We start from the raw sequence: 13,710 nt of genomic DNA on the forward strand, positions 1-13,710 counted from the left end.
TGCATGAGTAAGAATATGACTAAATTTGATGGAAGGTGCTGAAATTTCCTTTTGTATGAGTAAATAAAACCTGCAGCACATCACCTTATGTTAAACGTTTGTGCATGATGATAACAAAATATGTCATACATACAATGTCCTATAATATGTACATAACTATTTGTACATGTGTCACTATTTCCAGAATTCCTTTAAAATATAATTTTGAATAATCTGTGCTTCTGTGTAGGATGCAAAACCAAATGCCAGCTTGGTGAGTCAAAAGATCCTAGAAACATAGACCCAGAATTCATAATGTACTTGAATGCTGCTTCCTGAGCAGTATGTTTTCACACTTCTTAAGTTTTCAAAAACACTACCAATCATGCTCAAATAGGGTATACTGTAATGTAGAATTCACTGGATCTGCAAGAAACTGCTGCATAAACTAAAGTAACTTTTACCAGGCATTCCCTGTAACTATTATCTTATGAGATGCTGAGCATTGCTCAATAAGACTACCAGTAACTACGATCACAACTCACAATATGGTAAAAAAATTGTTTAGCATCACGGGCTTTTATTATCAGTCGGCTGTAAAATGTTCTATGTACAGTAACTACAGCCTAACCAAACAAGAAATTATAACTAATAACAATAGAATTTTATTCAGCCTAAGAGTATGTAGAAAATGGACTGACGCTGTTAAGTTACAGAAGAGAAAGAATTTTAACAATATACATGATACTCAAATCAGAGCAACTATATACAAAATTATCACTGTTTTATTATGTCTGCATGTTTCATATACATTACAATAGTTCCATTTTGTTTATTTTGCTTTAAGATGGTTTTACCATCCACATGAGAAACATTTAAAATGCCAAACATTAAAAAATAAATAACTTCGATATAATACAAATTACAGTCTGTAACAAGAACTGTCTGTCATGAGCTCACACATATCGAGGAAGGAAAAGCCCAAACTTTGATTCGATGCCTTTGAAAATTGGTACTGCAACTTTATAACCACCAGCATGATCTGGATTGGTGGAACGTAAATCTGAGGCAGTGGCAGGAAGTTGAGCTTCAGAGCCAGTCGGCCGACTGTGATAACAAAGGGAGAAAGACATTAGTTTTATAATCAAGCAAAGCATGTAAAATGTTCACAATATAAAAGTAATCATTTTTAAAAAATTTTGTTCAATAAATATAAACCATTGCCTTACTAGAATCTATAATTAGTGGGTTCTGGTGCCCACTGGGCCAGCAGCATAAAAATTTACCAAGATGATCATCTTTTTCTACTCTGAGGTAAAATGTCTATCATCTCAACCACTTTCTCAGATGGAGGCTTCTTTTTTCACATGTGCCAATTGAATTTTGGCATTAAGTATTTAGCCTCAAGTAAGATGTACTGATGAAAGAAGGAGAAAAGTTGGACTGTTGAATTAAGACATCATCTGTCAACCTGCCTACAAAGAGATGAAAAAAAAAAAAAAAAGAACCAAATGAAAGCAACCAGTATGATCATGCACAAAATGACCCCTTATAGTCCAGATATCCTCACAATTTTTGGATATACTCACCACTAAAACCCTAGTAAGCAGTGTGAATCGAAGCACCGTATGTTGGGATAGAGTGATACCTTAACCTACTATTTGTCGGTTTGAATATCATTACAGGAGGTGTAGTTTCTGTACTTGTTCTCAGTCTGGTTTCATGGCTTGTGGTATTGAGCATATCCAAATAGTGATATAAAGAAAAGTTAAAGTGTGGCTACTACAAGTACAGTACATGTAATCATCTATTATATGGCAGTCCCTATTTATCAGCGGGGGTTCTGTCCCGACGGGGTGACAATAAGCGAAAATTGGCGATTTTTGTCGCTTATTGGCGCTGAAAATCGCCGAATTTCATCACTAGACAAGCGCCAAAAAACTGGACCGCCAATAATTACCAAGCCTGCTGATAACTGGGGACTGCCTACTTGAATTTCATCACTTATAAGTGACTTTTTTATATTAACAAATGTTAAGCTACAAATATTGTTTAATATTGGAGCTAATGTCTTGCTGACTCTTTTAAACATCAAAACAATTCTCACAAACGAAGGTGGTAACCTATTTGCCATATTCCACTATTATGTTTTATTAAATTCGAGGATAATAGAGTTGTCATAAAATTTTGTTAGTAAATGATATTCTGGTATCCTGTTAAAGGGTCATGTGTTCATAAGTATGTATGTTGTGTACGTCACAGGTTTCACCTCATGTTTTAGGTTAGAGCGTGTGTTCGTAATCATGTACAGGCAGTCCTCGGTTATCGGCGATCCGGTTTTACGGTGCTTGTCTAACAACGACAGTAACTGGATTTTCAGCGCCAATATCTGCTTATCAGTGCCGATAACCAAAGATCGGCGCCAATCCCAGCTTATCGGCACCGACACAGTATTTATCGATTTCCGGTTATCAGCAATTTTCACTTATCATCACGCCATCGGGAACGGAACACCCGCTGATAACTGGAGATTGCCTTGTTAACACCAATACAGGTGTAGCTGATTTCGCTTACTTATTTTCCTGACCTCCTTGTGAGACAAACGTCTCAATCTGCCTGGTGACAATAAATGTAGAAAATGAAGATTCACCTCTATACTGTAATGGCCCCTCACAGCATGGCTACTGTATATACACACACACATAGATATATGAGAGAGAGAGAGAACTGGAGCACAATTACTCTTGCTTTCTGGGGAATTTAGTAGTTCTAGAGGTCAAAAATTCTGAATAATTGGATTACTTACCTTCTTAGATCATATATATATAAGCTATATATAAGCAATTCATTTTGGTAAATATCACAGTCACCGCTACTAATTAAGACTGAAATGTGTTATTAAAATAAAATGTCCAAACATTAGTTACACTACACCCATGTTGCAGAACACTGACCTGAAATGTGTTATTATAATAAAATGTCCAAACATTAGTTACACTACACCCATGTTGCAGAACACTGACCTAAATGTATTATCACAAGTTCTCCTGCCTCTGGATCAACAACCCGCAAACCTTCAAGCCCATCAACACCAAAGAATTTTGAGTGATGAATCTCTGTAGGCTAGTGGTCATCACCCACAGTCTCAGCCTCAAGTTAATACAAGGGGTGAGAATTATCACTGAAATTAGACTGATCAATAAAGATGTGGTTCCAGAGAAACAGACAATAGTTCCAGAGATACAGGTAACTCCTAGATACTTACCCAAACAACTAGACTGTGGATTAATCTCCCTTTGCAGAAACTTTCCACAACTTTAGCCACTACATAACCCACATAGGAGGCTCATCAGCAACAAGCTGATCCCATCACTAACCTACAATCACTTGTACTCCTTGAATCTTATGGGCATTCCAATTCTGTCACCTCTTACATCATATATCTAGCACAGAAAGTGCATGAAAACTGAGGAACTCTGGTAGCTGTCAGACTGAACAAAATGACTGATACTCACGGAAACACACCATGTGTGGGCTCAGGATTTGGCTTGATTTTAATTTGGGGTCATCCCAAGATGGGACAAAAAGTAAGGCATAAACACAAAGTGTTTGTTGATAGAAAGGATAAAAAAAAATGAAATATTAGATCAAACATAAGGGAAAGAATAATGTAAAAATATTCAGCTGCAAATCCCAGCTACAACCCCATCTGTGTGAGGCCTGAGGGTAAGAAGAGGAAGGGAAAACTTCACAAAATCTAAACAGCACTGATACAAATTAAAGGGCACAGTAATACAGCATCATTAATAATGTCTTAAAAAAAAACTTAAATTCAAGGAAAAATTAGTGCACACAATAATTCATAAAAATAAAAAAGTGGCTAAATGTATTTTCCATCCATGACTGCAAAGATTGCCAGATGTTTGGAAAAATTAATTGGCCTTTTGTTAGGCATCAAGCTGACACTTTAAAGTTAAATTTTTACCAAAGTCAGCGCCCATGGGTCAAAACATTATTATTCTTTCTTCATCACTTAGTTTGCCTTTTTACCCAGGCAGAAATACCAACCAACTGTCATATCTCAAAGCAAAGTACCATTATTACATTATGACCTGGATTAATGTACTCAGGACTACTTCAAGCTCCTCCAATAACTCTTCTGCTGCAACTGGTGGGTATTAAGTCCTTAAGTGATAGCACAGACTGTTTACTTGAGTAATGCAGATTTAAACTCTTCTTTGCACACTGAACAGATGCATGTCACTAAGGACTTAAAGAGCAGCTCATAACTAAATTCTGCCACTTCATTGTTTATTTGGTAGTCATTCACATAAGGGGACAGTACTCATTGCTCATGCAAGTAATACAGATTTAGTGTCTCTCTCATATGCATAAAATAACTTTACTAATTTTGACAAGCTACATCCAGGATATCTATCAGACAATCTGGATGTTCCTGAAGATTTAAAGTCCTTGGTTTTCATTATGAATGTTACCAATCTAAATTATACATTAGTGAAGAGGTGCATGTCACATATTAGCTGGACAGTGACTACCCAAAAGTTAAATACCTGTATGGGGTTTGTACACTAAAGATGCGTAAAATATTTTGAAGTATTTTATGCTCCTGAAGTAAAACTCTTACTTTACAAGAACTAGGCCCCCCTTCAATTGTCTTTCTCCCTGCTGCTGCCTCCATTCACTAAGAGAAGGGTCAAATCTTCATTCTTCATTTGATAATTCAATATGTATTCAGTTACCACCACATGGTTTCAGACAATCAACCCTTAATAAAATAGGTTTGTGTTTTTTGAACATCAAAATTAGCTTAAATTTGTAGTTAAAAACTTGATAAAAATTTATCTACAGTATATGCATGATTTGCAAAATCTTTTAATATAAATTTTTAAAAATTTTACTTCACAAAGTGAAATACGACTGAGATTTACATTTTCACTTTAGACCAAAGCAATAAATGGCTACATCTGATCTGGTGTCACTGGAAATCATATCTAGAAATTTTTAGTGTATGCTCAAAACTCAATTAAAATAGCTGTCACCAAACTCATTGCATTAATTTTGGAGTAGGCTAAGTTACTTCCCAGTACATTATAAATTAATTTGATGCTATCTAAATAACAAACAATTAATTGGTGGCAATGAGGTAGGCTGATAGTCCTAGATGGTAACCATCAAGTTCCACTTGTTAATAGCCAGTTCGCTAATGTTTTCTCGCCAGAATTTTCAAGAGCTACCGTGGCATTACCTTCCCCAACACAGGCATTGTAGGTCTAACCAGTTTTATTCTTATGACATGATTTCTAGTTAGTGGTATTGAGATTAGCATGAAAGAAAGCCAAAAAAACTGTGCAAAATTAAGACTAGAAAAGGGATTTTGACAAATGAAAAATCTATTTCTGGGGAAGACCTGTGTCACCCGGTGAAATTGGTTCCATCAAGCACATTTCTAGGTATAAGAATTGCTAAAAATACCAGAGAAAAAGCTATCTAGAATGCCGGGGTTACTACCCCCAGTTCGCTCATCTAAAATAGATGTCGGTATACACAAAGGGTGAGTGTTGCCACTGCCACAGGCCTCCGCCCTGTAGAGATCTCCAATCTCAAAATCCCGGAAAGTGAGGGGCCGTCGCATATCCAACGCCCATCACCCAGCCAACCAACACCTCAGCCGCCATCTTAGCCTCATTCCAGGTTAGCACCTCACCCAAGCTAGTATGCCACTCAGGGGGGGTAAGAGGAATAGGGGTGGGTCACCGGGTGACACAGGTCTTCCCCCAGAAATAGATTTTTCCTTTGTCAAAATCCCTTTTCTGGGTTCGACCTGTGTCATCCGGTGAAATCATAACAGAGAATTAATCATACAAAGCTTGGTTAAACCCCCTGACAACTACTGTGATGGAGATAAATAAAACTATCAGTAATTACTGAATTTTAATTACCCAAGAAGCAAAAATAGGACATGATTAATAATACAGGATAAGACCTGGTTAATAACATAGGGCATATATACACAAAATATTGGTTAACACCAAGACACTTAAATGCTAACAAAAGGGAATAAAAGTAATATACAATATGGTCAGGAGTCAGGCTGTGAAGCATGCCTGACCTAAGGATAGACGGCAAGGTGAGTAAACGAGGCAGGTAGGCGAGAGAGGAAAGGGACAGGATAACTAAGATTGCATAGGTTAATCTAGGGCGGAAGGGACAATACTTCCTAGAAAATTTAAGGGCCTCTAGAGATTTAAGATAGTGGCGTTTGAATACTGATGGTGATTTCCAACCCATATATTTTTTAAGGTCCTCAAAGTTCATATTATGAAAATAATTAGTGGAGGTGGCCACTGCTCGGATATCATGAACCTTAGGTACTGAATCCAGGTTAGCTTGCTTAATAAAATACAGCATTTGTTGCCTGATGGCCTTTAAGGAAAGGGTTCCTCCCTTTTCCCTGACAAAAAGAGGGCCAGACATTATACTAGAAGTTCTATCTAAATAAGCCTTTAAAGTAGTGACTGGACATAAGGACAGATCCTGTGGAAGGGGGATAACCTTCCAAGGGGACCATCTATCTTGTGGATCTTCATTCTTAGCTAAAAACTTGAGATCCAGGGATAGCAGAACTTCTCCTGACGGGAGGAAATCAACATGGTTCGGTTCTCTAGAGAGAGCGGACAGTTCAGAAATTCTGGCACCTGAAGCTAGGCTAATTAAGAATAACGTTTTCCTTAACAGACTCAAATATGAACACTGTTCATTATCAGTGTCCGATGCTAATTTTAGTATGTCATTTAAGAACCAGGAAACCGTGTGGGGACGGGTTGCTGGTCTCAGACGAGCGCATGCTCTAGGGATTGATGAAAAATATGAGTCCGTTAAGTTAATATTGAAACCATGTAAAAATATCTTTTTAAAGCCGACTTGGCTGTAGTAATAGTACTGGAGGCCAGTCCTTTTCAAATAATGACCTGAAGAACGAGATTGCAAGATTCGTGGTCATCACTTTAGCTTCAGATTCTTTCAGGAATAATGCTAACTTTTAACTGCTGAATCATATTGTCTGAGAGTAGAGTCCCTTTTGTCTGATTCTAAGAACAGAGTATTAATAGGATCAATATTAGCATCTCTCTGAGGTGCGAATTTCATGAAGTCCATAAAGCCAGGGCATTTAGAATTCTTGAGGAAGCTGACACAGTCCGAGTTTGTACTATTTGAGTCAACTTTGGCCTGGGGATTTGAATACACTGGAGTTTCAACTCTAGAAGAAGAGAAACCAACTGCTCTTCGGCCAGTTGGGTGCCACCAGGGCCACTTGACCTTTGAATGACCTGAGCTTGTGCAAAACTTTCATCAACAGGTTTATTGGTGGAAACAGATAGATTTTCTGCCACATGTTCCAATCTATTGACATCGCATCTGTGGAGTGAGCAAGAGGGTCCAGATTGGGAGCAACGTAACATGGAAGTTTGTGGTTGCTCTCTGTGGCAAACAGATCTACCTGGAGACCTGGTACCTGACGGCAAATCCACTCGAATGATGTTTTGTCCAGAGACCATTCCGACTCCAGCGGAGTTGTCCTGGACAGAGAATCCGCAATGACATTCGGACACCTGCCAGATGGGTGGCTGACAAATGCCAACGGTGTTTTCTTGCTAGGGAGAAAATTGCTATCATCACTTGATTGATCCGGCTTGACTTGGAGCCCCCGTTTATACAATGCACCACTACTGCGCTGTCCAGTACCAGTCTGATATGAATCTGTCTGGATGGACGTAGTTTTTTCAGAGTTAGAAATACTGCCATTGCTTCGAGAATGTTGATATGGAACTGGCGGAACACAGTGGACCATGTTCCTTGAACTTTTTTGTGTTGGGAATATCCTCCCCACCCGCTCAGGGAAGCATCCGTGTGGATCACCAACGATGGAGGAGGAAATTGGAGGGGTACTGACCTTGACAAACTCTTGACTGTTGACCACGGTCGAAGTCTTTTCCTCAACACCAGTGGAATTAGGGACACCTTGTCTCTGAATCTGTTGTTGGCTCGTCTCCGCCACACTCTGTTTATGTCTTTCAGTTTGGCTTTCAGAAGCAGGTCTGTTACAGATGCGAACTGAAGAGAACCTAGGACTCTTTCCTGGGGCAATGACGAGAGGCTTTCCTGTTTTTGAGGAACTGCCTGGTGGCTTTGGCTATTTCCTCCTTTTGGCTGGCAGAAGAGACAGTTTGTGAGAGTCCAGATCCCATTGGATTCCTAGCCACTGAAATCGAGCCTCCGGAACTAGGCGGGATTTCTTCCTGTTTATTTGAAAGCCTAGGGATTCCAGGAAGTTGATCACTATGGCTGTTGCTCTCCGACATTCCTTGGCGTTGAATGCCCAAATTATCCAATCGTCTAGGTATGCGGCTAACATGATCCCCTGGGACCGCAATTGCTGGACTACTGTTTCTGCCAGTTTGGTGAAGATTCTGGGCGCTATGTTGAGCCCGAATGGCATGACTCTGAATGAGTAAGCTTGTTTTCCTAGTCTGAATCCTAGGTAAGGAGAGAAATTTCTCGCAACCGGGACGTGATAATAGGCGTCTGAAAGATCTATAGAGGTGGTGACGGCTCCACGGGGAAGTAGGGTCCGCACCTGCGAGATTGTAAGCATGCGAAATTTGTCGCATTGAATGTATAGATTGAGACGAGACAAGTCTAGGATTACTCTTTGCTGACTGGAGCCTTTCTTCGGAACGCTGAACAGTCTGCCTTGAAATTTCAGGTGTCTCACTTTCTTTATAGCCCTCTTTTGAAGCAAGTCCTTTACAAAGTCCAGGAGGGCTTTGGATGGGGATTGATGGAATCTGACTAGCGGAGGAGGACCTCTGCTCCAGCTCCATCCCAGACCTTTGGAGACTATGCTGTGGGCCCACGGACTGAAGGTCCATCGGTCCCGAAAGAGATACAACCTCCCGCCTACCTGAGGAGACTCATTGGGCGGGAGAGGGCTTACCTCCTCTACTACCTCGGCCTCCTCTCCCTCGAGAGAGGGAACGTGACGCAGACCTACCTCTGAAGGAGGCTCTGGCTCTGCTTCCCCTCGCGTTCCTATTAAAGCCTCGAAACGCCCCCTGGCTTTCAAACGAAGCGTTGAAAGCCGGGGATGTCACGAAGGTTGGAGAAGCAAGGGTATGCTGAGCCGGCTGCATCAGCACAAACTGTTGTTGAGGCTGGGCCTTTGAAGTTGAAGGCTGACCGACCTGGGAGACCGGTACAGCCTGCAGCATAGTCTGGGTGTGAGGTCTTTTGTACCTCCTGAACCTTTTCCCTGATTTGGCTTGAGGTCTGGTGGACTCGGTGGCCTTCCTTTTGAAGGGGAGACCCCAGCAGGAGCGGAGGCTTTGATTTGCTCTGGTTGCCTCCGCCAGGACATTGTTAACTTCATCTTCGGGAAAGATATTGGCGCCCCAAATAGAGCTCCTCATGAGCCTATTGGGTTCATGCCTTATGGTGGCGTCCGCAAAGATGTGCTTCCAGCAATTCATCCTCGCCACTAAAAAGTCGTACAGGTCCGCCTGGAATCCTGCCAACAGGGATTTGGTTAGGACCTGGAAGAGAGGTTCTTCGGTGTAGGTCACAGCCGTTGCCTCCGTCAGACACAAAGAATGCAGGGAGCGACTCAACCTGCACCTGGCTTCGAATTCCGCTTTTAGAAGAGCCTCCGGAATCTTGGGAAGCTGTTCACTGAAGAGGGATGAAGCACACTCGGGGTCGAGTTTGCCCACCGTGAACGTGGCCGGAGCTCCCAACCAAAATTCCGAATCTCCGGGGAAGACAAGAGAAGTGGGATCTGTCTCCCGGAGTTGAGGTAGCGGCTTACCCTCGATGCCTGCCTGACTAGTCAGCAGTGCTACCTTAGTCATGCAGGGGGTAGGGACAGCCTCACCTACCGAGAACATAGTGAAAGTCCCCTTGAAGGGGGTAAGCTTAGTATTCTCCGCCTCCCACTCCGTGAGAGTGCGCATCAAGGTGGATTGGGCTTGGTCCCTAGGGAAGATGACTGTCTCCTTCGGGACCTTGTCTAATCTGATCCAGGCTTCCTCTGTGAGCCTGGCGTAGCCTGGGTAGGGAGGCACCAGGTCGGGTGGAAAGAACTCCAGTTCTTCCAACCTGCGTGTACCCAAGCCCTCAATGGTGAGAGTATCTTCATGCCGAGGAGCATGAAGAGCCAGACACCAAGGATTTCCCTTATCAAAGGGAGGAAGACTGGAGGCATCCGGAACAGCGTACATCTGTGCCGCCACTCCGGAGCGCATAAACCCGGAGAGCAAGTTTTCCTGGGTTTGCATCCTCTCGGTTAAAGACTTCCAAGAATCGTCTGAAGACTTTAAGCCCGAAGCGAGCTGAGAGGAAAGGTCATTCATCCTAGCTTCGACCTTCTTGTCGAGCTTCTGTATGAGAAACTCTGCAAAGGCCTCAGGGTCAAAGTTAGGTTGAGGGGACTCGCCTTAACCGCCCTGGATCTCGACCCCCTTGGTAGGGGAGTAGCCTTACTAGTAGACGCCACTGGGCTAAGAGCCCGTGACGACCTCGAGGGAGCTGCAGGATTAGACCTTTGAGGCCTAGAGGACTTAGATAAGCCCTTCGTTTTCAAGGTTTTCACCATGGGGACAGTAGACCTCGATCTGTCCTCAAGGTAAGAAGATTTCTGGAAACCTTGAAAGGAAGAAGGAGAATTGAAAAGGGAACTAGGAACACTCGCTCCCCCTGCCTCACTTACCCCCTTACCTTCTACCTGGTGGTCCGGATCAACGCTCATAGGCTCAAGGTTGATGTTGATGGCCGCCACCTCTCCGCATACGTTGTCTTCTTGGGAGGGTTGCGTCTCCTCCCGGATCTGCTCAATCAAAGGGGCGGCTACTTCCGCCGGAACTGCGGCTGAGATCCGGGCGCCGGGGTAGAGGAGATTACAAATCTCCTCTGACAAGATGTAAGGCTTCCCCGACGCGACGTTCCTCCCAAACCCATCGACCCAGATCTTGAGGGTCGACAGCGAAGAGTCGCGGGAACTACGGTCGGACTGAAAGAAAAGAAAGGCTTACTAAAACAATCTCCAACCGCCATATCTATCAATATAAGCAATGAAGTCAAAAGGAGACTAAAGGTTAGTGGACTTGAAGCTTACCGACTCATCCAACACCTACTCGTACAGAGAGCGTAGCACACCTCACAGCCGTCTGGGTGCCAGGCGATCAGGTCCCCGGACGAACCGCGCGGCCGGAGTGGGAGCGACACCACATGGCCACAGGGTTGCAGAGGACCGCCGTACACCCAGGCTCTGACAGCGTACCAACTGTAAGTGGACAGATGATACATGAGTATGCTAGTTAAGGCTCGCCGGAGTAGGTCCGACGGAGATAAGGTACCTTAACCTAATATGGGTGATGGAGCATGCTTACAGTCAATCCGAATCCCGCCGGAGATAACTCCGGCAGAATAAAGATAATATATAATACATGAATAACATTAAGTTAAGGACCACCGGAGCAAGTCCAGCGGTAACAGTACACCTTAACCTAGGATCATGCATCATACAACAATTATAATATGATTATAGTATAATTAAATAAACACCGACGGAAAGAGTCCGGCAGCGGTATGGTAAAGATATGCTACAGAATGGTCAACTAATTATGTAAACAGAAGTACTTAAAGATATGCTGGTTATGATACTCTGCCCTGATTGCCTCGGAAATCTCGTTACCTCATACCTATGGTAGCGGCGGAGGAGGCGGAGAGGAGTCCTCAAAACTGGCTCAACTCTCAACGCCTGTGGCGGGGAACAGGTAGTGGAAAGCGCCAACCAACCGAAAACCATACCCACCGGAGTGGTAACATGTACAAGAACAACGGGAGACCTGACAAACCCGGCGGAGAATGAACCTAGCGGAAGTCAAGAAAGTGTCCCTGGACCTGTGTTCGATGCTCCAGCTAACACTGAGGAAAGCGAACAAACGAAACACTAGCAGAATGGCGGAAACCGAAAGGCGGAGGCCAGATAGGTGGGTAACACTCTGGACGCCGACCGAAACTCCCCACGGGTGCGGTCATAAGTGATCGGCGTCCTCGCAAGGGGAGAAGTCAAGGCCACACGCCAAATGCTAAGGAATAGGAAGGAATAGCAAAATGGAGGGGACCGAATAGCGGTGGCCAGATGGGTGGGAAACACCCCTGGACACCTATAGAAACTCCCACGGGTGTCGGTCGTAGAGACCGACGTCCCTCGCTGAAGGAGAACTAGGGACACCCGCCAAATGCTAAAGAATGGGTAAGGAAGGGCTAGGCTAACAACATGAAAAGACAGTGCAACCTTCGACCCCAGACCACTCCCCAACGTCAAAATTTTTTGACTTGGATGAGAAGGCTAACAGAGGTATGCAAGGGGGAGAGGGGAAATCCATGCAAGGCCTGGCCACACCCTCCAACGCCGACAGCCTGGTCAGGTGGGGGGCTAAGTAATAAGGAGACCCTCACTATTCTAACCTTACCTTCCGAAAACCAATCGGTCTGGTCAGGTAGGCTAAAACAGGGGGTCTCACAAGCCTAATAACACCCTCCAAAAACATGACGGCATGGTCAGGCGGGCCAAGAGAACGAGGAACTCCCTCAACCATCCAACACCTCCCTCCAAGCCTCAAGCATGAGTGTCATGAAAGTCGCCTAACCTAACTAGCCTAGCCCTCCGACTGCGGACGAGAGGGCTAGGCCAGAATACCCATCAAAGAAACTACCTGACTTAAAGTATTAAATAAAAGTTAACCAAATGATGTGTGAAATATAAAAACATATTAATATGTATGCACAGAAATTTATAATATATAAAAGACTCGTGCTATAGAGAAGGCCAGACAACTCGTGACATGTTGAACGCGGGTGATATGTAAAATGGCCGACCCTAACGCTGAATCATAAACATTTTTAATCCAAAAATATACATGTCATCCATCACTGTACACATCAGGAAAGATCATGAGCATAACAGTACCATCTTGGAGAATGTACCGCTCGCCCGACAGAGGAAGGGGCCCAGGAAAAGGAATATTTATGATCAGAAAAGGCGGGAGGGGAAGCCTCCAATACTAGCCTAGATCACTCATGATACGGGCACCTCACCCCCTACCAGCGAAAGGGTAATTCGCCAAAAAGAACTCCCTGAAGGAGTAGAAATATCTAAAATATATTTAAAATATATAACAGTGTAAAAAACAAGCAGAATCTCACTGCTAAAACCATACGAAGACTGAGGGTCCAATATGGCCGAGGCAAAGCGACCGCGGACGACCGCACCGTGTTATTTAACCTCGTAATTACTAAATTAAAGGTCAAAAAAGAAGCCTCTATAAGAAAAAACCAAAAGGAGATGGTACTCAACTTAGGAGAAGAAAATTCCTGGACGGAAGACATGATGAAAGTGCAAAATTCGCAAAATAGCAGCACAAGGGAAAAACACGGCAATGTTTACAAGCGTGCTAAGATGGAATGAGGCTAAGATGGAGGCTGAGGTGTTGGTTGGCTGGGTGATGGGCGTTGGATATGCGACGGCCCCTCACTTTCCGGGATTTTGAGATTGAGATCTCTACAGGGCGGAGGCCTGTGGCAGTGGCAACACTCACCCTTTGTGTATACCGACATCTATTTTAGATGAGCTTAACTGGGGGTAGTAACCCG

At 43.4% G+C, this 13,710-nt stretch overlaps 1 protein-coding gene across 3 annotated transcripts in view; it reads right to left on the reverse strand.

Moving 5' to 3' along the window:
- Positions 1 to 13,710, reverse strand: part of aralar1 (calcium-binding mitochondrial carrier protein aralar1) — a 335,053-nt gene that overhangs the window by 50 nt on the left and 321,293 nt on the right. For all 3 annotated transcript variants that reach the window (XM_067105476.1, XM_067105478.1, XM_067105477.1), the window contains one exon: positions 1 to 1,086. This exon is cut by the window's left edge and continues 50 nt beyond it. In XM_067105476.1, coding sequence (XP_066961577.1) covers positions 936 to 1,086 — 151 coding nt within the window. In that variant the 3' untranslated portion in view covers positions 1 to 935. The remainder of the gene's footprint in view (positions 1,087 to 13,710) is intronic.

This window comes from Macrobrachium rosenbergii, chromosome 6 (genome assembly GCF_040412425.1).
Source record: "Macrobrachium rosenbergii isolate ZJJX-2024 chromosome 6, ASM4041242v1, whole genome shotgun sequence".
In the NCBI taxonomy this organism is placed as follows: domain Eukaryota; kingdom Metazoa; phylum Arthropoda; class Malacostraca; order Decapoda; family Palaemonidae; genus Macrobrachium; species Macrobrachium rosenbergii.